The sequence below is a fragment of the Anabrus simplex genome, chromosome 1 (assembly GCF_040414725.1).
Source record: "Anabrus simplex isolate iqAnaSimp1 chromosome 1, ASM4041472v1, whole genome shotgun sequence".
Lineage (NCBI taxonomy): Eukaryota > Metazoa > Arthropoda > Insecta > Orthoptera > Tettigoniidae > Anabrus > Anabrus simplex.
The window spans coordinates 866,568,653-866,594,654 of record NC_090265.1 but is presented as its reverse complement, the minus strand read 5'-3'; the positions used below and the strand labels follow the sequence as shown (position 1 = coordinate 866,594,654).

General features: G+C 37.2%; 1 protein-coding gene across 2 annotated transcripts in view; it reads right to left on the bottom strand.

Moving 5' to 3' along the window:
* Positions 1 to 3,110: 3,110 nt before the first annotated feature.
* chico (insulin receptor substrate 1 chico) overlaps positions 3,111 to 26,002 on the bottom strand; it is a 454,841-nt gene continuing 431,949 nt past the window's right edge. For both annotated transcript variants that reach the window (XM_067136485.2, XM_067136486.2), the window contains 2 exons: positions 23,207 to 23,414; positions 3,111 to 10,014 (listed from right to left, as the gene is read on the bottom strand). In XM_067136485.2, coding sequence (XP_066992586.2) covers positions 7,224 to 10,014; positions 23,207 to 23,414 — 2,999 coding nt within the window. In that variant the 3' untranslated portion in view covers positions 3,111 to 7,223. The remainder of the gene's footprint in view (positions 10,015 to 23,206; positions 23,415 to 26,002) is intronic.

The window sequence follows — 26,002 nt, the reverse complement described above, 5'->3', positions numbered from 1 at the left end:
AGGATTACAAAGGAAACATTATGTTTGTTGTCCTATATCAAGGATAGAACTGGAAAAACACTCCAGGATGCAGGCTTGCTAAGGAATTGATAAAAGGACCAAACAAGAAGCATACCAAAGAACTGTTGAAACTCAGCAGAGAAAATATAAGATGGGTAGTAAGACTGTTGACAGGACACTGCCATCTGAAAAAACACCTACATAGAATTGGAAAAATAAGACACAACATATGTAGGAAATGCAATGAAGCAGGGGAATCAACTGAACACATACTTTTCGAATGTGAGGCGCTGGGTAGAATCAGATTCTCCACTCTAGGACTACCAGGTGAAGAGAGAGAAAAAAAAACCAAGAAGACCCAATAAGAACAACCTGCAGCTTTGTGAAGGGAACAGGTATATCTAGGTGGGAATGAAGGAAAAACATGGTAGCAAAAGATCTTAGAGGTCGACACTAATTAGGAACTAATATTTAGAGGCCCCATGAAGAAAAGAAGAAGAAGAAATCAAGGATACGAAGAACCTGTTTTCTCAATCTCACATTACACTATGATGATTCTGGAACTAAACGAGCAATTTTGCAGGAACCTTGAAAACGTAGCAGCCTCTCCATTTATGGAGTTCTACCAGTGACCTCAGGCAATATCCATGTAAAGTAATGAGATCCCCTTATTGAATTTCAGTCGTCACAAGTTTCTGAAACTATATGTTAACAAATTGCCCTTTTGAGCTATTGTTCACTAATTCCAAGATATAGTACATAATTAGAGAAGCTAACAAGTAGCATTTTAATACAAATTAGCTGATGGATTGGAATTTGGGCTAGCGATAAAATACAACAGAAATGGTTTATGAAGAGACAAAGCCTATCTGCAAAGCTGTAAAAATATATAAATTCTCATCATTAAAAAGAAGTTTTCCAATGCAATGAAAGGTTATTATTCCAAATAAGCTGAGTCAGCTAACCGCGACTTGCCTTGAATAAGTTTCCCAAAATATCATGGGATCGTGCAATTTCCTGTGCTTTTAGTTGTAACATTTTGCAGAAAACACTGCAACTGTTATTCTGCATCTCTCTCACCCATTCCTGTACTGCTTCCTCAACTCTGGGGAACTTGCCCTGTTTTGGGTGGCCATGAAATGCAACGGGAAGTAGTATTTCTTAAATTCCACTTGTTGCTTTCTCCAATTCCTCACTTGTTTATCGTGACCAGAAAACTCACGGCCTGCTGCTCTGTTACCTTTTCTTCTGCGAATTTCACCACTTTTAGCTTGAATGAAGCAGTGTAACTGTTAACTTTCCCCGTGAAAAATATTTAATAAAAAGCTCCGCAATGGTCGAGGTCAGGCTGTGTGTGGCAGTGGCCCTTTCCTTTTGTTACCGCAGCAGATGCACATTCTTACGACAAGCCAATGAACTGGATGTGCAGCCCTTAATCGAGGCAAAAAATTATACAAATGTTTTGGTCGAGAATTAAAACATCTAATTCTTTGCGTGATGTGAAGAACAGTAAATACAAAAATATTTTATATAAGTCAGTTGGTATCAGAACCAAATATTTTGTATTTCAGGCAGTTTGCCACTTGATGACATTGTAACACTGTGCAGTCATAAACTCTGCGCGGTGCTATGCGACTGTGGTGTTGTGCTTAGTCATGGGACCAGTCAACTATGGTAATGCAAGAGGGGCTGATACAAAACTTTTTAAATGTACTAATGTAATTTTTGAACCCACTGTCTTCCAAAGGCAGCTCACAGCTGAAGAGAACACATTCAAAGTGATTGGTGAACTTTCACAAACGGAAGCACTAACCATACGCTTTATATAACAACATATAATTTTATGTTGTACAATAGAACTGAGGGGTGAGGTGGAATAGGAAACTTGACCAAGGCCATATGAACTGATCCCCAGATAAGTAACATCTAAGTAAATATACAGTATACATGAAGAACAAATAAGAAGTTTTAATATCTTAAAACACTGGTTTCATGGGTAGCATGAAATTTTGAACAACTTGTGATGAATGCAAGTCAAACAAATAGATAGAAGCACTGATGCAATTCTATTTGATTTTTAAAATTTTCAGGCAAAACAAATTTTAAGAATTAAAACATATGTTACATTTAAAAGAAAAGTACTATTTACAGCCACAATAAAAAAAACATGGTACTAATTTTCTGTACATCATAACTATGGCTCATTACAGTACTAGTCTTTTCTGGCAGTATTGAATCAACAAGTAATAACATCTACAGCATTGTAAACAAGGAGTCCTATATTCCATGATTATTTTCACAATATATTTAATAAAATTAAAAAAATAAGTTTTATAGCAGCAAATAAAAACAACGCAAGAAGGGAGGGCCTGCCCTTACCCCAAACAGGAGGGGATGATGTGAAACCTTGTGGGTAGTTGAAGAGAGGTAAGGCAATGTCCAGCACTTCCATCCCTACCTCCAAGTCAAACTAACCACCCACACCCACCCACACACACACACACACACAAAAAGAAAAAATTAACAAATGCAGTATTCCAATAGAACTGATAATATAATTCTATAAAGATCAAACTTTTCTTTCTTTATGAAGTGAAATCTAACAAAGAGAGCGTGGTCAACAGTTTCTTTTTACATAAACAGAAGATTCTTTATCTTGTGAAGTCTAAGGGGAAGGCACATTTGTGGTCTATCAAATGTGCAAATGATCAACACTTCAAGCTTTCAGTGTAATGTAGCTGAAACAACACAACAAAGTGAGTCCAGAGAGTTTAAAGCAACTCAATCTACAGGTACTGCTGTTAAGCTTACAAATGTTTGGCTAATTTTATCCATTTTCTTAGCTGTTGCTTCATTATTTACTTGCTCATTTGGTCACTGTGCTCCCTTTACTAATTTATTTACTGAACTGCAAATGCTTACTGTTAAAATTCACAGATGGACAAAATCCATACGAAGTTGGAAAATCAATGATAAAGCATACAGGAAGAAAACAATGATATTAACACATTTTTCAAAATAAATTAGTAACATCTTTTTTAAAAACCCACAGAAGTAATGTCATTCTCTCAAAATCAATCAATCAATCAATCAATCAATCAATCAATCAATCAATCAATCAATCAATCAATCAATCAAAACCAACTGATCCAACAACAATCAACCGACCAACAAGTTATTATTTATGGTTCTGGATCCAGTCCCCCCCTCCCCGTCCTTCCTTTACGCACCAGTATGATAAGGAAGAGCATTTACCCAATAAGAAAATATGCTACCTGCCGACATGCCTTCACTCATAGGAAAGACTGAAAAATTGAATGTAGTAGGGCCTATACATAAATTTGTAAATATCTGATCAAAGATGTAAAAATTATTTAAAAGATATATTATTTATAAAGAAATGTTTAACAATGGCATGCCTAGGAGTTCACCATGTTTAATAACACATACTTTATAAGTAGACCTGGGATTTTAAGGCAAATGCCTATTTCGTTCCTTACGAAATAACATGATTTTTTAAAAATATGTTGACGTTTCATGATAAATCCCTTACATTAACAGAGTTTTATAGTGCCCTAAAATGCCTATTTGGACCTTTAGAGCCTATTTTACTAATTTAGTGCCTAAAATGCCTATTTTCTACATTTACAATAAAATTGAACTTCTGTAATTTTTACAATCACACAATGGACATCCCTGGAACGAGCAGAACAGCAGAGGATGGGTTTTTCACAGAAATGTGCTCTTCCCAGACAACTGTCACCAAAGGAATGCTGAGTGATGGGTGGAGGTGGAGGATTAGCTCAGAAGAACAATGAGCAGGTAGTAAAGGACGTACTGTGTCGAGTGAAGGGGTGAGGGGGAGGATTATCTAGGAAGAACAAGGAGCAGGTAGTAAGAAGGAACATACTGTGTCAAGTCACCAGTGAAAGAACATCTGTTTAAGTGAATATAGTTCATCATGCCTAAAACGAAATCATCTAAGAGTGCGCTTATACAACAATGGCTTGTACAATTTCCAGGGATGACTTTTGATGGCAAGATTATTTTCTGCCAGTACTGCAATAAACAGGTATGTGCATATATCTTAAATTTCATATTAATCTAAAACTAAGGTTTTGATATTGGCTCCTATAATTAATTGTAGAGACCTAGTCCAGGCGATCTGGGTTCGATTTCCAATACAAGCAGTAATTTAGAACTCTATGAGGTCTGGAACGGTGTTGACCCTGCATCGTAAGGACAATTGAGAAGCTACTGTGGGCAGGGGTCACGGAGGCAAGGCAATACGGCTGAGGGATGTATCGTGCTGACCACACGCCACCCAATATCTGCAGGCCATGAGCTGGGCAGCAACCGTTATTGAAAGCCAAAGCCCTTCGAGGACTGCAGTGTTCTTGTTCTTAATTAACTTTAGAGTAATAATGGCTTAATTTAGATGGTTCAAAATTACAAATTTTATTCAATAGATCACCTTTTCTATTCCTCATCTTAGTCTCTAATTGATATCACTTTATTGTGTTTTAGATTTCACATGAGAAAAAACGCCACCTTCAGCAGCATGCAGATACTGCCAGTCACAAAGCGAAAGCAGCCATGAAAAGTAACATTAGACAGACTCTGCTCACACAATATCTCCTACAACCCATAATGGTTTCTATGCTGATATGTGTACTGTAGAGCCCTAGTTGCAGCAAATATCCCCTGGAATGCTGTGCATAATCTGGTTTTCAGAGATTTTTTTACACAAATACACCAAGCAGCACATCCCATCAGCATCTACATTAAAAAAAAACTACTTAGATATTTGTTACAATGAGGTCATTTTGTCAATCAGGGAGGATAGTGGCGAGTCTTGCACATGGTTGTGTGTGGACGAAACCTGTGGACAGGTACATTGCTAACTTTATATTAGGAAAGCTTGAACCCAATCAGGCATCTACTGCTCACCTTCTTTCCTCTAAACAGCTTGAGAAAGTCAATAGTCAAAGCATTGCATACTTCATCAACAAGGGGTTGCAATTGTTGTATCCTGGGAGTGTTGATGATTCTAAAGTCCTCCTTGTCTCCGATGCTGCTTCCTACATGATTGCCACTGCACCTCTCCTCAAAACTTTCTATCCGTCTTTAATTCATGTTACTTGCATGGCCCATGCCTTGCATAGACTCGCAGAAACAGTTAGGGCCGAGTTTCCTGCAGTAAATACTCTCATTTCAAAAATGAAGAAAGTGTTCTGTAAGGTTCCATCAAGAATAGCCATCTTTCAAGAGAAACTCTCCTCTATTCCCCATCCACCACAGCCAATCATCACCCGTTGGGATTCCTGGGTGGAAGCTGTCCTGTATTATGCAGAACATCTTGAGGAAATCATGACTGTGATAGACAATTTGCCTTTAACGGACAACTCTGCAAGTGTGTAGTCTGTCAAAGAGCTGTTAAATGATTGTTCCAGTGTTCAGAGAGACACTGCGTATATTCAGGCAAATTTTTCATTTCTTCCAGTCACCATTACAAAAATGGAGGAAAAAGGAAACAGTCTCAAACAGCAATTTTCTGTAATTGAGGAAGCTGAGAATAACATACAAAGTACTAGGGGCAAGGTAGGGGATAAAATAAGAGACAAGTGGTCTAGTGTACTGCAGAAGAACCCAGGTTATTCAGTGCTGAAAAGCGTACATCAGGTAATGGATGGGGAAAAGGTAGACTTACCAAGTGAAATTGAATTGAAAAATGTAGGTAAATTTTCCTATGCCCTTCTAACATCTGTGGGTGTGGAGCGCTCTTTTTCTGCTTTCAAAATGATTTTAACAGACAAAAGACTGTGGAAAAATTGGAGAAGATTATTGTTATGTACTGTAAAGAAAACTACGAATGAAAGTACTATAGGAATGTTCCTCACAAATAATAAACACATACTCCATTCGCGTTTACACCGTTATTGGATGCCTACAATGCTGTAATTGTGTACAGTGATTTTAGTATTAAGGTTTTAGATCAGTACTGATAATGATATATCATAAAATCCATATTTTTTTTTGACACATGACTTTTTTATATTGTTTTTGATAAATGTATTTTTTATTCTGCCTTAATTTTGCAGTTATTTCGGTTAAGAATAGGGATACCACGTTTGTTAAAGTAAAAAAGAATCATGTTGCAGTTTAAGTGTATACTGTAAGATTTTAAAGTCTATTTCCTGCCTATCCACACAATGATAAAACATATTTTAAGTGCCTATTTTCTCTTTTAAAAGCCTATTTATTTGTTTTAAAAGCCTATTTTAGGCGCCTAAAACTAAATTTTTTAGAGCCTAAAATCCCAGGTCTATTTATAAGTAAAACCACTCTCTATTGAAAAAAAAAAAAAAAAAAAAGAAATAGCAACATCTCCATTTAAAAACATACTGCAAACCTGTGATAATTCTAACCTCCAAGAAATGTTAAGTCCAAATAATTGGGGCGAAAGAACATTAACAGAACTTCTGCATGCTGTCTATTACAAATCTTCTGGTGAGGGGACTAGATCTAGGGCATCAATTATAGCTATGTTTTTTTTTTTTTTTTTTCACACTGCACATATTCATTCCTATCACTCACTCTCGTTTTACCAGTAACTGGATTCTACCCTTTATATACATGCTATACAATACCATTCTGTTACTTGCACTTCAAAGAGAGATAACAGATTCTTATGTGGTTGAAACTTTTACAACAAAATTTCTTTAATTACCAACAATAAAATTCATGCCTAAGAAATATTATTTAGAAAGCTGCCATGGTACTATTTATTGCCATCTGTCTTTGAGGAAATGGAGAACAATGATAAACTTCTCAAAGGTTTCAAGGAACTACTAGCCATCAGGAATCAGAAAAAAATCTGAATGTTTCAACTCTTACTGAAGAGCTTTCTATTTTTTTTTTTAAATTCTGGGAGCAAAATGGATCCCTTTATCAGTAAACTGCTATTATTAGCTGCCGCCAAGAAAGCAATAAAGAATTAAACAGCAAAAGTATACATATGTTGAAAAGGTTTAAGTCTCAAACATCAAACCTCAAGCATATGTATGGGCTTTTTTATTTGGAGGGGGGGCAATTTAAAAAATCTTGAGGGATCCAATCAGCTTTAACTACCACTGTCTAGAGGCATGAACTAAACATTTTACACTTCTAGTATACAAGGGTTTTGAGGCCTTATGCGGAAGATAACGATTCAAACTTGCACTTTAATGTTTAGATTTTCTGTTCAATGGGGAAACATTTCGGAGACCTTCACTTTTTGCAAAATCTATTTCTGCATAACTGAATGCCTCCCCTTGCTGTTGATGACTGGTAGGATTAGGGCTTGGTGATGATGCTGACGACTCTGTCTTTAGGCTTCGAGGACTTCTAGCAACCTCCTCACCTTCTGAGCCTGAAGGTGCTAAGTCCAAAGATGCATAATGCACTTCTCGTTCACTACTCACTGAAGGTGGTCTTGAAGAAAGAGACGGCGAAATGGTTCCACTGTCACTTTTTACAGACAAAGTCTCCTCTTGGCTGCGGTTTGAGTCTAGTGAACTAATGCTCTGGTTTCTCCCAGTTTCACTTGACCCTGAACTTGATCTGGATAGCTGCCTTCCTTTATAACTACCCGTAAAAGAGCTGACTGATTCTTTTGATACAGACAGGCTTTGATTCTTACTAGAATCACTAACAGAGTTGGATCCAGTATAAGACAATTGTTTGTTTAACAATGCTGAAGAACTGGTAACAATCTTAGGACCATTAGACACTTCTGAGGCTGTAGACAATTTTGGTATGGGGCGAAACAATGGGGAGGATGATGAGAATGACTGACCTAAACTTGATTTACGGATAAATGGAGGCGTAGATTCCTTCACAGGAGCTGCAGTCTTGGTTGACGACAAAGAAGGAGTGCTCAATGTAAGGTCTACCATCCCCTGATTCACACTACTTATCTTTCTGTCTATTACACCAAATACTGGGGCAGAAATCTTCCTAGCTGCATCATAACTTGAACCAGAAGAAATGACCGGTACAGGCCTCATTACTGTGTAGTCTCCATTGTCCCGCTGATCTTTAGCAGACACTTGTTGAGGACTAAAATTCACGTAGTCGTGAGTCTCAGTAATATCATCTAATGCTTCTGTGTTGACAGGTGTAGGTTGCTCTGAAGAACTACTGGATTCAGGTGAGGTGGGAGAGGTGGAAAGCTGCTGCACATCAGGATACGAAGAGAGAATGCGGCTGGAACTACCAATAGAATCTGTGGAACTCTTCGTACTATCGAGTTTATTTCCCAATGCAGTGCCAGGAAATGGCTTCATTGGTGAACTAGGACTATTGAGACTAAATGGGAAGATTGTGGCAGATGAACCAGTGGGTGTCGTAAGACCGCTGTTCATATCGCAACTTTCTCGCCGACTACCATTTTCAGTACCAGCATTGCTAATTTTTCTACTGCGGTTACGTCTGAGTGATGAAAAGGGACTAGTACCAGGAGATGATGACGAACCACCAACGCTAGTGCTCCCCAATGGCAAAAAGCTAGGAGGAATTTTGGGGGGTGTTCCTGTTAAACTCTTGCGTCCGCTAGGAGTGATAAGATTAGAAAATGAGAACACTGGGCTTGTAGAAGCTGTTGACGATGTGTTGGCATTACTTGAAGTTTGAATTGCAATTGGTTGAGAACTATACCGATTCTTCTCTTTTCTACTGCCTCGCCTTTCCTTTTTACGGGATCCAAAGCTGCTCCTACCTTCATAGGACATGTTCATATAATCCTCTTGGCCAGTACTACTACCAACACCATCACCGCTGCCACTAACAGAATTATAGTCTTCCAACGAGGATTTCAGCAACGGCTTAGATCCTCGACTCCAAGACATTTCCACATAACCTTCCGGAGGCATCTTAGGTTGAGGAGTATCGACAGGAGCAGTCCTAGCAATAGACGAAGAGCCCATACCAATTGCAATATCTTTCTCATTCTCTTGTCTTGTTATTTTCCGAACAGGTTTAATACTCATATCCATGTATTCTTCCTGGATAGGGGATGTTGGTTTTCTGCTCCCACTGCCTGTTCTCATATCCACGTATGGGGAAGTGGAAACTACAGGAGAATGAATATTCTGTAGGTCGGCCCCTCTCATGTCCATATACGCTCCCATTCCACCAGGCATTGAAACAGGTCGAGGGAGTCCAATGGAACCTTCACTGTTATTACCTGATTTCATGTGAACATATGGAGCTTCTTCCTTGAAAGACTTCACAACTGCTTTTCCTGGAGGTGAAGAAGAAATACTTCCACCACTTTTCATTTCAATGTAAGGGCCAACGGTCAGCCGAGTCTTGGGTGAGACAGACAAAGTTTTAGTTGAATCGACTGCACTTTGCAATTCTCCAGTAGGAGTTGATCGCATATCCATATACGGCCCAGAAGTAACATTAGCCTTGGTTAAAGGTCTGGTGATCTGGTAAGGTGGTGAAGAAGCTATGTTTGTTGTTTCATCACTTAACCCGCTTTTCATATCAACATATGGGCTTGATGGAGTCTGTGGTTTGGGTGATGATACCATAGTGGATTGTGGAGCCATTTCAACATAACCTGCAGTCATTCCAGATGATGTTGGCACAGAGGAAGGAAGCACTTGCCTATCATGATGGGAGACTAACTTACCAGCTGGTGGTAAAGGGCGATTGTTGCGAGTGAAATCCATCTCCATGAGATCGTCCATGGGTTCACCAGATGAATGACTTGTACCAGCCTGTGCAGCCTGACGTAGTGACGATGAGCCTGACCATGATGTTGATAGCAGAGGTGCACTAGAAGATTTTTTGCCTGGTGGGCCTGATAAATGATGCTGAGTAGGTGGTGTCAGTGTAGTCGATGGCTGGTATCGAGAAGCATGAGCCAATGGTCGAGAACTTAGCTTAATGCCTGGTGCTGTACGGCTTCCCACAGAGAAAGCTCTTACTCGCGATGCATCAGCAGCCTGATTTGTAACCTCCAACCTTTAAATAAAATAAACAGTTGTGTAAATCACATGAAAAGAAGAACAAAATATACAGTGGAACCTTTTTTCATGAAAACTTTCAGATCAGTAACTTTAATAAGCCAAGTTTGCTGAAAAATATGCTACTAAAATAACGCCAAGTCAAGCAATAATCGATCACAAGTAGTTTTTTAATTCTCTAAACTAATTAATTGTAGACATGATAATAAGCTTTTAGCCTTTTGCTGTGTCACAATACAAGGTGAAATTCTTTACGTTTTGCAGAGAACTTTGCTTCGCATATTCAGAAGAAAATCTTGTCTGTTCACAAGCAAGACTTCTCAAATAATGAAGGTTTGCATTTATCAATCAATCAATCAATCAATCAATAAAGATCTGCATTTAGGGCAGTCGCCCAGGTGGCAGATTCCCTATCTGTTGTTTTCCTAGCCTTTTCTTAAATGATTTCAATGACATTGGAAATTTATTGAACATCTCCCTTGGTAACTTATTCCAATCCCTAACTCCCCTTCCTATAAATGAATATTTGCCCCAATTTGTCCTCTTGTACTCCAACTTTATCTTCATATTATGATCTTTCCTACTTTTAAAGACGCCATTCAAACTTATTCGTCTACTAATGTCATTCCACGCCATTTCTCCGCTGACAGCTCGGAACATACCACTCAGTCGAGCAGCTCGTCTCCTTTCTCCCAGTTCTTCCCAGCTTTACCGTTTGTCTATAGTAAGTGGTACTTTCGTTCGTCGCTAGATGGCTCAGTGGGCGCAGAATGAATCATCTCGTGATGAGAAATGTACAAATTTGGAAAACACTGAATGAAATAACACCAGTGAAAAGACAGGAAAGAGAACTACCTACGCAAATTCTTAATGGCTGGCAACCGCGTTTTATTTAATTTTTAATTAATTTTTACGTATATGCACAGCTTCCCATATAATCCTAGACCTGTAGTGTCTAGTATGGGTAAGAGCTCGAACGTCTTGGAACACAACATTATGACCCATTGATAAGGTGTGCTCAGCTATTGCTAACTTGTCTAGCTGACTGAAATGGATATTTCGTTGGTATTCCTTGATAAAAGTACTAAAGGACTGGCATGTTTGGCCAATGTATACCTTGTCGTACAGCACCAGAGAGTTTTTTGCTATATGTCGCACCGACACAGATAGGTCTTACAGCGCCGATGGGACAGGAAGGGCCTAGGAATGGGAAGGAAGCGGCCATGGCCTTAATTACGGTACAACCCCAGCATTTTCTTGGTTTGAAAATGGAAAACATGGAAAACCATTTTCAGCGCTGCTGACAGTGGGATTCGAACCCACTATCTCCCAGATGCAAGCTCACAGCTGCGTACCCCTAACCGCATGACCAACTCACCCAGTCATAGTCTATTAGCTAGGATAATACGTAACAGATCTCGACAGGCAGCCGCGCAGAGCACACAGCGTCAACACTCAACATACATATACCCTACAACATACAAGAAGCCTCCACACTATCATCACAATAAACATGTATTGGCTAACAACTACATAATTCAAATTTCATCAAGATGCACGGCACTTCTAACGAAATTCAACTCATAATAGTCACCATTCAACTCAGCAATGACACACGCAACTTTTCTCAACGATATCTATAGACCAAGATAACTTTATCACTAGCAGCAATTTATGAAAATTGTAATAAATGGAAAAACAATATAAACTTTAATTTAGCATACATATGCCATACACTTACCAATTTACTAGTGCAAAGTGGTAAAAATAAACAGCATGAATAAGAAACTGGACCTATTCCATTAGTTTACTATTTTATCTACTTTTAACCGGCTTGCCATGTCAGATCAAAAAATTTTCGTGTATATACTATAGACGATAAAAATCTCATAGTACTAATGTTAACAAGTGTGAACCTCATTTTATGCACAATAAAATAGATGCACGAGGTAACACATATCATATAACAAGCATTTTTTTAGCCAAGAAAGTTCCATTTCAATAAGCATTTCATGTTTGTTCCAATTGGACTAGTTATACAAAAGTGAAATATCCTAAATATCAATCCTATTGACATTTCATAGATCAGATACAATGAAGTGATAAGCCTCAAATAACAAATATTTTCAAGACATTACAACAAATTTACAATTACTAGTGTGTATAAGTGCAAACTTCATTCCATGTTCAATAATATAGGCACAGTGTGACGATATGCCTTAATAACAATGTACTTTTTAAGCCAAAGATAGACATATTTATCATTTTAATAAGCAATTTTGAATGTTTGAATCAAATGGATCAATTATATTAAGTGTAATATCCTAAACACTAATGTACACAAATGTAAAATCCATTTAATGTATAATAGTCTAGACATAGTGGGGTCATATGCCTCACACAGCAGGTGCTTTTAACCAAAGATATACTCACTAATATTTTAACAAGCAACTTTTAACGTCTGATTTAATTGGATTAGTTTTACAAGGTGTAATTTTTCATATGTGATGTTTTTGTAACTATTTTCTTTGTGTGTCAGCTGAGGATGATCCCATAGGGATCGAAACCGGTACTGACTGAATTTACTACTTTAAAGTAAATAAATTAATGTATTGATAAGGTGGAGACTTCTCAAGTATCTTTATGTTGCAACTCACTCAGTGCCAAACATACTAGTCCACTGGTACTTGTATCAAGGAACATCAATGAAATATCCGTCTCAACCAGCCAGACAAGTCAGCAATAGCTGAGCATGTCCTATAATGGGTCATGATTTTGTATATAAGATGTTCGAGCTCCTACCCACACTGAACACTACAGGTCTAGGATTATAGAAGAAGCTGTGGAAGTATATAAAAATCATAACAATTTCAACAAGACACTGGCTATCAATTAAGTAAACCATGGTTGCCAGCCATTAAGAATTTAGGTAGTTCTCTTCCCTGTCCTTTCAATATTATTTTGTTTTGGTGTTTTCCAAATTCATACTCTTCTCATTGTGAGATGGTTCATTCTGCACCCGGTGAGCCATGTAACAACGAACGACAGTATAACTTACTGAAGACCAAAGGCGAAGCATTCTTAAATTCAAACCTTCATTATTTGAGAAGTCTTGTCAATGAACAGACGAAATTTTATTCTGAAGATGCGGAGCAAAGTTCTCTGTGAAATGTAAATAATTTTACCTTGTTTTCTGACACGGCAAAAGCCCAAAAGCTTATCATATCTACAAATATCGGTCGTGAAAGCATTGCTCTTAATATCAGTAAACCAGTTGTTTCTGTGGTCCAATGTAGGCCAAAATCAAAAAGAAGAAGAAGAAGAAGTAGAAGATATAAAGCACATCTCATATGAAGCGCACATCAAGATGGCGAAATCCCTTCTTTTATTTTATTGTCCCTTGTTATTTGGTCGCTGGTGTATGTAGTAAGTATTTGTATGGTAAGACTTGTACTGCATAAATTACCATTAGGCCTACTAGAATTTAAAGGTTATACTGAACTCGAGAATATGGTTTGGGATGACTATCCATTCTCAAAAGTACCTGAATGCATTATAGATTCACAACTAAGTATTTTTTTATTGTCCACCTTGTCGATACATTAAATTGCTTAAGGCAACTTATTGCTTAAAAGTGGTACATGTTTCGTATATTATAAACATCTTCAGCCACATAACACTGTTTAGATGAAAAATTCATATAATGACAAAGTATCAATGCTTTACAGAAAGTGTCCTTAATATTAACATAAGATTGACAACATTAAAAACAAACTACTGAAGAGAAATTATATAAATTTTTTCTACAATTGAAAGCAGTTATCAAGCAAACACTTGTATAATAATCCTAATGATTATCCTTTTCTTAAAAAATTCATAAAAAAAAGGCCAATTTATAAACTAAAAATTATACATTTATAAGTAATTGTCAAAATGAAGAAATCCAGATTTCATAATGTGGTTCCTATTACTATTGCAGATGAAACATTACTAATTCCTAGTTGTCAATTCTTTTTAAACCTTCTTTCCTCTGGAACAGGTTCTCCTGTCATTTTTTTTACGGTCTTGTGCCTGGTGTAGTAGTGATGATTAGTTCTGTCTTGTTCACGTACTTGAGGAGGTGGAGGAGCGGGGGATATTACTCCTTGTATAAACTTTGTGATTGGATACTGGTGTGTCATGAACATCCTTGTTGTTATCTTCAGCTTCAAAGAAGGAGGAATACGTCATAGAGCTGTCTGGAGGTGGAGAGAATCCAATTCTTTTCTTGTGATCTTTTTCAAGCATTTTCAAATATATCTGAATTTTATATTCTTATATTCTATAGCCTCATTAAGGTTATCATTTTTCTTTACAAGTAGGTCTAGATGAATGTATAGATCTTCATATGCATTCATTAAGCTGCCCTTTTTAATTTTTTTTATGATGGTCAAGTCTTGTTCTATGTTGGTAAATTAATGACCTGTGGTAGTCATGTGTGTTCCCATAGCTGAGAATCTTCTATGTTTTTCAGCATTCACATGTTCTAAATATCTTACTTTAAAATTGCGGCCAGAATGTCGTATGTATGTATTCTTGCACTCAAAGCATGTAAGTTTATATATTCCCGAATAAAAAAATTTATCCTTTTCTGAGAGATTTACTGTATCATGGTTGAAAATACTCTGTTTCATGTTGTTATTGGTGGAAAATGTGATTTTGAAATTTTTTCTCTTAAATAAATTTGTTATTATGTGTATGTTTGGATTATTGTATGTGAACTTGATGTATTTCTCAGTTTTACTAGGTTCAATTGCTAATTTAGATTGTTGCTTCTCTGAAAATTTAATAATTATTTTATCCATCATGTTATTATTGAAACCATTCAAGAGAGCTTGTTGTCGGATAAACAACAGTTTTTTATTCCTTCCAGATTTGGATAATGGTATACTAAATGCTCTGTTAACGTAACTGTAATATGCTGATCTTTTCTGTGCCTCAGGGTATAACGAGTTGTTCCTGATAGTGGTCGGTGTGAAAGTGGATTTTCTGTGTATTTTGAAAAAAAATCCTTTTTCTTCTCTCGCTGTGATCACGTCTAGAAAATTTAGTGATCTTTTCTCTTCTTCTCCTAAAGTAAATTTTATATTGGAATCCAAATTATTCAATATCTTTTTAAAAAATTTACTATCGGCGAGTCTGTTATCCATTATAGCGTAAGCATCACCCACATATTGTGCCCAAAAATCCAATCCCTCTATTTGATTAATAATCTTCGTGTGCTCCAAATAGTCTAAGTATATATTAGTCAATATTCCTGATGCTGGGACTCCCATTGATAGCCCTTTTTGTTGGTAAATTTTATTATTAAACGTAAAATAATTTTGATTTAACACAAATTCTAAGACATTAATAAAATCTTCAATTTCTGGTATGCTTATTAATTTCCTCTTCATTAAATTCTTCTTAATGATTCTGATAGTGTCTTCTATTGGAACGTTTGTATACATGTTGGTTATGTCTTTTTTTTTTTTTTTTTTTTTTTTTTTTAGCTATTGGCTTTACGTCGCACCGACACAGATATGTCTTATGGCGACGATGGGACAGGAAAGGGCTAGGACTGGGAAGGAAGCGGCCGTGGCCTTAATTAAGGTACAGCCCCAGCATTTGCCTGGTGTGAAAATGGGAAACCATGGAAAACCATCTTCAGGGCTGCTGACAGTGGGGTTCGAACCTACTATCTCCCTAATACTGGATACTGGCCGCACTTAAGCGACTGCAGCTATCGAGCTCGGTGTTGGTTATGTCAAACGAACATGTCGTGTGATATGATCCAAGTTTAAAATCTTTAGCTAGATTGCAAAAATCCACTGAGTTTTTGATAGGTGGTATGGTATGACAACTCTGTTCTTTTTACCAATCGCAGTCCATGAATTTACCCACAAAGTGAACTGTTTGTAACAAATAAAACGCCAAGTTCTATTTGATGGATTTAAAGATGTCAGTAAACGTTTCCTTGCCATGTTCTTTGTTTTTAAGCTCATGATATGCCTTGTCATTGTCAGTACTTCACGATCTAAAATAAGCCTTGTAAACAAGGGATTTCTTGTTATACACATAAATTTCTCAGATTTCACTGCTTTTACATTGTCTAATTCACAACAGCATACACTTTCTTCATCCGTATCCATGACGGTACACTGAGTTTTTGATAGGTGGTATGGTATGACAACTTGTTCTTTTTACCAATCGCAGTCCATGAATTTACCCACAAAGTGAACTGTTTGTAACAAATAAAACGCCAAGTTCTATTTGATGGATTTAAAGATGTCAGTAAACGTTTCCTTGCCATGTTCTTTGTTTTTAAGCTCATGATATGCCTTGTCATTGTCAGTACTTCACGATCTAAAATAAGCCTTGTAAACAAGGGATTTCTTGTTATACACATAAATTTCTCAGATTTCACTGCTTTTACATTGTCTAATTCGCAACAGCATACACTTTCTTCATCCGTATCCATGACGGTACACTCATTACATTTACACCAAATTCGTGTGCCGGCACGGCTTGTAGTGTTTAGCATATCCATGTCAAGATCGCTGTCTGAATGGACATCAGTAAACGTTGTTCGTTCTGGCTCATACTGATACGGACGAATGATATTTACATCCATTATAAATAAAAATAAGCCCACTAACACTGGCAACAGAAGAACACGGCAGTAGCAGATGGAGTGCGGGAAAAGACTGCAGGAGTTTACTCCCAGCGTCAAGGCTGCCAGGTAGGCTCTACAGCGCAGTGACGTCACGACCAGTTACTACTTCCGCACATAACTTGAGAATGGTTGGACATAGAGGCATCAGATTAACGGCATTGTTATTACATTCCCATAATACATCTTTAGCAATGAGTAACGAAATATGTGTTTTTGTGTTGTGTTCTTTAAGCAATTTAGTGTATCGACAAGGTGGAAAATAAAAAATACTTAGTTGTGAATCTGTGTAAGTGCGATATGGACCATGAAGCTGATTTTATGTAATCTGAATGCATTATATTCGGTTCTGCTGATTACACAAAACCACCAGCATCAAAATTAAATAAATTTAGGTTTATTTGTGAATTAGAGCTCAGCTGTGAAAGATGAGACACTTGCTGCACAAACCAGTAGGGTACAAGTAGGAAATAACAAAAATTAGGGGTATTTACAGAGACCGTCTAGCGTTTGCTGATGATATGGAACTAATAGCCAATGACATCTCTGACGCACAGAAACAGATTTCTATACTGGAAGAGCAAGCAGCAAAATAGGCATTAAAATCTCATATGAAAAAACTAATTTTATGACAAATATCAAAACTGTTCCACCTGAACTTCCTACCGATACGAATAAAATTGCAGCAGTAAAGGAACTTAAGTACTTATGTGAATGGATCTCCGAAAATGGCAATGAAAATAAATCAGTAGCTTCAAGAATTGCTTGGTGGAGGCATAACAAGTCAGTATTCTGCACCATTACTCTATTGCTGTCTTTTTCTGCTAGGTGCAGAGCATCTAAAAATGAAACTTTCACATCTGGTGGCTCTTTTCCTGGCTCCATTACATTAAGAACTTTCCTAACTAAATTTTTCTGGTAGAAGCTCTCCAAAAGTAGGGTTGCAGTTTACTTTTTAAAGCGGAAATTGCTTTTCAACACACAAAGAAAGGTTACGCTACTGGGAAAGTCGATTCTTAATACGAGCTGACTCTCCCTAGGAAGATTAAACTCTTACTAAAGTATCAGTAACAGTTGATTGAAAACAAACAGATAATTTTTTCCTAGGAAGAGTTAACTATGCCTGCTGTGGTTTAGTAAAACTTGATTCGCAGATGCTGCTCTATCAGTGACATGGTGCACCTGCTTTTTTTTCCACACTCTGACAAGTTTTTCAAGGGCACAGTTAAACAGTAAATGGAAGAGCCCATCACCTTGACGTACACCTGAATTAATTTCAATGTGTGTATTCTACAGCCTCCTACCAAACTGGATTCTCACTCAGAAAGGGAAAGATAGTGGCAAGCACAGGAAAAAAAAAAAAAGGCTGTCTTGATGGGAGTAAATGCAGATGGTTTTATGAACTGCGCCCCTGTGTTGATAGGAAAATCAACGAAACCTCAATGCTTCTCCAACATGAAGACTTTGCCAACTACTTATGATGTCAATGAAAAGGCATGGATGACGTTCTCACAGTATGAGGAGCAGATATAAGCCCTCAACACCAAAATAAAAAAAAATAAAAAATAAAATGCATGGCACAACAGCCTCAAAAGGCCAACGAAGAGACAGCTGCTCAGCCCAAAGTTTATGAGGTGTCGTGTAGTCGGCAGGATGAATTCTCTCAGCCATTATTCTTGGCTTTCTGGACTGGGGCCGCGATCTCGCCAGCAGATAGTTCCTCAATTGTAATCATGTAGGCTGAGTGGACCTTGAACTAGCCCTTAGATCCAGGTATATGTTCTGGCCAGGAATAGTACCTGGGACCTCTGGGTAAGAGGCAGACACACTACCCCTACACTACGGTGCTGGCTTTGAAGCCAAAACAGCCACGCAAAATAGGAAGATCACCTTCGTAATCGACTTATGCAAAGCTGATCCTTGTAACTTGATTCTGCTAAATGTGAAGTTGGTAATCTTTTCAGCCGCTTGAAAAAGTAAACTGCAACCCTACATTTGGAGAGCTTCTACCAGAAAAATTTAGTTAGGAAAGTTCTTAATGTAATGGAGCCAGGAAAAGAGCCACCAGATATGAAAGTTTCATTTTTAGATGCTCTGCACCTAGCAGAAAAAGACAGCAATGGAGTAATGGTGCAGAATACTGACTTGTTATGCCTCCACCTGGCAAATTCATCAAGGTTGATGAAACCATACCACTGTGAAGCATACCAATAAGGACATCGTCGAGAACATCTGCAGGAAGATAAAAATACTGATTCCAAAGACAGTGAAGTAAGTGACAGTGTTCCTTTGAAGGAGAAGCTTTTTCAGCTCTGGAAACACTGAAGTAGTTCCTCTCAATTTTGGTTGGTGATGATGCAACATTTAATCACCTTTAAAAGTGCAAACAACATAAATTAGCCAACTTCTTTTCGAAGGCAAAAATGTGTGTTGGATTTCTTCCACTGCTGATTGAGAGTGAATGGTGCTGGTGATTTACTGTTTTAAGAGGAAGTACAACTAAGCAACCATTCTCTTTATAATGCTAATCAGAACAATTAAAATGGAAGGGACACATTGAAAAATGAAGGCATTGGGCAAAGAAAGACAAGGGCCATGAAGGGCATGAAAATGAAAGATTCCCTAGGATTCGCAGACCTAATACGGTTGGAGAGAGAAAAGAACAAGAGTTGACCAAGGGAAGTCGGACAGGAAAGATGAAAGTGAGGAGCCTAGCACAAGTAAGTGGAAACAATGCCAGGACTCAGATAAGAGACCTGTGGTTGCCAACCCACACTCCCAAGTTAAGAGAACCTGGGGGCCCTTTTAGTCACCTCTTATGACAGGCAGGGGATACCATGCGTGTTATTCTACCGCCACCCACCCACCCACCCACAGGGGGTTGAGAGTGGATGTGTGTGGTTCTTTTCAACAACTCCTCCTCCAGATTGCACGTTTGTTGTCTGCTAATTGTTATTGTGAAATTTAATTTAAATTTATGATTCTTCTGCATCTTTCTTAATCTATTGTAAATAACTTACAGTATCTGGAAGTTCCCTTGTAGACATTCAGCTGATTTTTACTGTGGAGGTTAAATTTATATAAGGACTGTTGTTTATGTTCCATATTACCATGGAAGTAAGTAAAATGTATTTAAGATTACTTCTTTGCTCACGTATTCAAATGTTTGTTGCCATCATTTTTCTCATTTGTATTGTTTTCATTAGATTGTGTTATTTTCAATAGATTGTGTTTTCTTGGTTTTACATTCTCATTTTCCATTTATGACAGGGCTAATATGGTTCAGTATAAAATTTCTGTTATTTTAGAAAAATAAATTTGAAGGTTTCAGGAACCAAAATCTCTTTATTCGTATGGTCCTTGATAAAACAGGAAATTATCCTTCACAGTGTTTATTCTTTTGAAAGAACTAACCCCCTTCTTAACAGATTGCCTTGAACAGTGCTAAGTTATAGATTCCAGGTCATTTCAGATACTCATTGGCGAGTAAAATTCATTTCCTTTGATTTACAGTTTCGCTCAATTCACACTATTCTTCTGCATTCTCTTGAAAAGTGTAAAAGTGGGGGTTTAATTTAATTCCATTGAAATGCATAAAAGAGGGGTTTTACTGTAATTCCTAAAATATTAACCTCATGTATTGTCATGGGCAGCAAAATGTTCCTTGGAAGTAAAAGGTAGAATTTTAAAAATTAAGAATATGCATTTATCTCTCTCCATCCAGTGTAAAATATAAACCATAAATCTCCAGAGTGCAGAGCTGTTGGTATCACATCATACACATCTACAAAATAAGGGAATAAGTGAAGAGTCTCAAGAGAGTAGGAACAAAAGGAACTATTAGATTATTTGGTCATTTCTAATTTGGAATATATTCTAAAAATATTACTTTACAACCTGCATTACAAGAACAGTCGTTACTCATTACTAGAGCCCGGAAGTCAGGCATTTATTTTTGGTTAAAACAGACAGGCAAGAAGGCACTTGAAATACTGAAAATAGGCAGTACCGTAATTAAAATAGGCACTTATTAAGAGTGAAAGCAAAGAGGAATCTCACTCATTATTAATGAAAATATGTATTTTAAATACTCATTCATTTCTTTATTATCAATTTATCACATAATTAGCATACTTACTCTTACTTTCCTTGGTTACAAGCAACTACAAGGTGCTTTTTCAAAATATCAACTGTCATAGACAGACGCTTGTCAGAAAGAATGTTTTTCATCATGGAAAAGGAATGTTCTACTTCCACTGAAGTGATTGGTGCAAATTTGAAACAAGCTATTTCGGAAGGACACATGCCAGTTGAAATAGAATTTTCACCTTTCAGAAAGTCACGAATGTTCTTCATTTTTTCAATGTCCACATTAGCACTCAGAACATGTTTACACTTTTCACTAACACTGCTTCCTTTTTCTCCTGGTGCTTGCTGCAGTTGATTTACTGCATCTTCGAAGATTGCCATAGATGATACCAGCGAATCATCTCTTTTCTTCAACTTCAAGATTGCTTCCGGTATCACACTATAATGTGCTGTTATAAATGCCAGATCATTGCTGAGCTATTCATGGTCCAACAACTTTTTTACCTCGCGAACTGAAGCAACTTCGTCTATTAATACAGCATGAGGTACCTCACATATCTTGTCCAAATAGTTGCTGTAATATATGACTGCTGAGATCCAGGTTCCCCATCTGGTGAGAACCGCCTGTGGAGGTAAAGGGAGCTCTGGAAACATGTCCTTGAAAACCCGGATTCGGGAGGGTGATTTTAGGAAGATTTTCTTGGTATTCAAAACTAACTTATCCACGTAAGGATACAAACTTCTTATCTCTTCAGCAATTCTGTGCAGCAGTTCTGGGCTAGACATGTGAGAATGAGCATTTTAGGAAAGAGAACTTTCAAGGCTGTAGCTGCTTTTTTCATGTAAGGTGCCGCATCTGTGACAAAAAGTAGGGCATCATCATGCTGTATTCCATCCGGCCAGAGTAACATTAATGAATATGTGAACAATTTTGCCACTGTGGAACCATTTGCTCTCTCCATCTCTTCTGTCGTCAAAAGAAATACTAATGATGGGTCAGTTTGCTTTGCTTCCATAGTTCCAATGATGACGTTGGCCATGTAACGTCCCACTGCATCCGTAGTTTCATCAATGGAGATCAGATTATCTTTTCTGCAACTCTGCTTCGAATCCTCTGCAGGGTCTCTTCAAAGAAGATATTCAAATACGTTTTTCTTAATGTGGATTCTGACATAACTTCTTCTTTAGTGTACTTCTGCAAAAACGTCCTAAGGGATTGATTTTCCAGTTTCCAGAACAGAATTCCGGAGTCCAAGAAAGCTTTACATATATCCAGGGAAAACTGAGCCTGCCTGCTGGATACTGTAACTGCTGTTGATATTAAATTGATCTTAGGGCCAACAATATTTAACCTAGACTTATGTTTCGTTGTTGCAAAATGTTGAGTTATAAAGCACTTTTTTTTTTTTTTTTTTTTTGTTTTTTTTTTTTTGTGATTAATAGATTTTTCACAGATTTTGCAAAAGAGTATAGCTCCATCAGTAGAAAGTGTAACAGAACCGAATTCACGAACATAGCCATGTAATTTACCATGCAACGATTAAAATTTCGGCATGATAAATAAGTCAGCGAGAACATCTGAGTTACCTTTAACAAGTTCAACAGTAGACTAACAGCTTCCTTTATGTTTGACCTGTTAGACAGAAGTGATTTCCTCCCTTCTTCTTATCATTTCAAAATCGGGAATATCAGGTAATTATGCATTGTCACAGCAAAAGGGGTGTGAGGAAGGAGAAGAGACGTACTTCCCTCATCCTCTCTCTTTCCTGGTATTCATTATGCTTGTGCATTCCTTTCACTAATGAAGGTTCTGTTATTTACAGAGGTTAAATGAATGGGTTGAGAAAATAAGCTTTCGAATGCCTGAAAACAAACAAATGATTTACAGGGAACAATATTCTAAATTGATATTTGTGACAGCAATATGTAATTTAATTTGTGCAACCTTTTTTGTCTTCGATGTACGGAAATTCATTATGTGCTTTTAAAAACGTGTAAATCGCAGAAAAAACATTGCATAATGATAAAAAAAGGCAAACAAAGGCTTTAAATCGTAAAATAGGCAACAGAAGCCGAAATAGACACAAAAGGAAAAATAAAAATTGTCTCTACACTTCCTAAATGCACGAAAACATATTTATCTCTATCTGATTCTTCAATATATCTAGCCAGATAAAAAAAGGCATTTTGCCTAACTTCCAGGCTCTACTCATTATTTTGCTCTCAAAAGGATAATGTATTTTAAATAATAACAGGAAAATTTTGCAATCTTGCTACCCTCTGAATTGAAATATTTTAGTATGACTATTAATAAAAATTCAGCAAGGTTCATAAAATATAAACTGAAATAGTGATATTGTGGTATAATAAATTATAAAAAAAGCCTGCAATCACATGAACCAATATATACCTGTTGGACTTCTTTAAGTTCTCTGGTCGAGAACCAACTGAGTATGCTCGAATCGGTCGATCCAGCGATGATGTCTCATCCTCCTCTGAAGGAGTAAAGTATGAGCTCACTTTTTCAAGGTGATATTCAGAGAAACGTAAATCAGTAGAAGGTGTTCCAGATGTGATCGAGCAACTGCTAGCAGGTGACATTTCACCATGCTGGAAATCTAGAATAATTGCACATACAAATATATTAAAAGTTACAAAATATATTCCAATAATTGCACACTTACTATAAAAATATTAAATTATACAGATATAGTAATAACTACAAATTATAATTCATCTTGTATATCTTCCATTAAGTACATTCTCTCAGTAAAATAGAGAGATGAGTAATCCACCTAGTCAACACCATCTATTAAAATTTATTTACATTTCTCACTTTAAAATATACCGGGTGGTACAGCTGCCCCTATTTTTTCCTGAACATATGCAACCAGCTAGAAATTAATTGTCTCTTAGTCCTATCTTGCGCAACATCTTACAGCAATTTTATAAGCCCGATATAGACTTTTCCGCACAATGCAAAAACGGTACAAGAGGCAGTAAGTGAGGCCCATCTCAAAAACACTGTACCATTTTATGTACAGCAGACTCCATTACTTCAGTCATTTTTTACGAAACGTTATTGTACTGTACAAACCATAGCCAAGCTGTCGGTAGAGAATTACGCACCTGGCTGGTTCAAGAGGTCATTTTCTTTTGATAGAAAAGTGTGGTCACGGTACGTGATAGGTTACGACCAATTACAGACATCTCAATTCACCACCATTTTGTAGAGTCTCATCACATCGAAATTGATAGAAAAGTGTTTTTTTACAGTATTTTATAATCTATGGCATGCAAATGCTGTACAGCAGATGTTATAGCTTACGCCATGTAATTACTACTGTTACAGCATTCAATAAAGTCATAAAACTGGACCATAAGGCTGTAACACACCAGTAGCTTTACGAAGCGAGAACATCCGCTCTCCTTGTGAATACAGAGTTGTAAGAGCTGGACGTTCACGCAGGAAGTATTTGCGCGGAATTAGGCATGTTATATGTACCCGGATAAGCTACATGGAGCAGTGAGGGTTCGGAACCTTGCTGAGTCATGCTTTTTTTAAAGTTTCATTTTGCACTCTTCTAGGCATCCTTTAAAAAGACTTGACTTTTTTGAAGTCTCAGATATTCTTCTAAAGAAGTTATAATAAACAGACATAATAATTATAACCACTAAGCACTGACTACCGACAAATCCATTGTGAATACCTCCTGAAACATTATGCTGGACTCATTTAACGAAGTAATAGGTACATACTCTATGCGTAGGGAATGGTTGCAACTATCTGGGCTTAAGAGAGACATGATTCTTTAGCATACTGTGATGTTTGCAGCAAGGTAAACGTATCTGCACATTCAAGTTCAGAACATACAAGATCAGTTTTGAAGTGATAGCGTAGATTTTTCCATTAGTACAGACCTACTACTCGTCGCCTGGCGTGGATACATGGTACTAATCGCAGTCAGCATGTGACTTTTCCGATGGATTCAGAGTCCGAATCTAGCTACGAGCTTTTTGTTTTCATTTTTATACTCTGAAAGGCTTTCGTAATTAAGGTTTAACTTATTAAGCTTTAACTTCCTTAAGTTTCAAAAGTCACTTTTCACCTTTAAAAAGAAAGCATACATCAGAAACGAATAATAACATGTGACTTTCATATGGCAAACGGCTACAACGAATGAAGCGCACAGCATTGTCAGCATTATGACACACCCATTCAACCAAGCAACTGTGCACGTTTGACTCAAAGAACGACTGGACTTCATATGTAGGGCACGTGAAACAGTACATAGTATACAGCAAAGTGCAGGCAGGTTCCACCACATACATTGTAGCAAGCAAGAATGAGTCACCTCTACCGTCTCAAATGTGCATTAACAAAAGAGGTGGTCATTTTAAATATTTCCTTCATTAATCGAATGGCCATGCATAAGCCCATGGCACCTCTGTTGGTAATAGCTTATTTCACTGCAAATATCTCTTTTAAGAGCTACTTAGAAATGAACATAACAGAGTGCCTGCAACCTGAGAACTGATCATGATTTAGATTTGTCTTCAACAACGCAACTCACACGAACATTTAACAACAAAATAAAAAAAATCGGCCTATATTGGACTTGAACCTCTGACTAACTGGCACCGCTTTGCTGCTCTGACTTCAAGCACGCTTGGCTATCACAAGCTGTCGTTTGCCACGGTTATATCAACAGTACTTCTAGTCATTCAACCATCATATTCTCTGTACATGAAGTTTCTGTAATACAGAATTTTCATGATTCTTTATCATAATTCAGTATTTTATCATTAATGCTGATTTTGTTGGCAAGAATAAACAAATTATAGAAAGAGTAGTAAGACCAGACATCGCTGTGAGTAGCCAAGGTCAATGTTTTTAGGTTAGGCTATAATCTGCAGGTTGCATAAAACTGAGGGAATATGGGCAGCTGTACCACTTGGTATAGTACCTACATGTTTAGAGAAATATGTTAATTCTCTTCTTCAGCTATACAGAATAAAATTCATATCTTTACATTAAGACCTAATGAAACAGGGAGGGCACTTCTAAGAAAACTAAACTGTAACAGATACAATATAACATACTAAAAATTGATAAATGATGGTATGGAAGTAAAGTTAATCTTGTCATTTCTATATAAACCCAATATTGGAGGTATATCTGTGTAGATAAAACGTTGAGCACTGT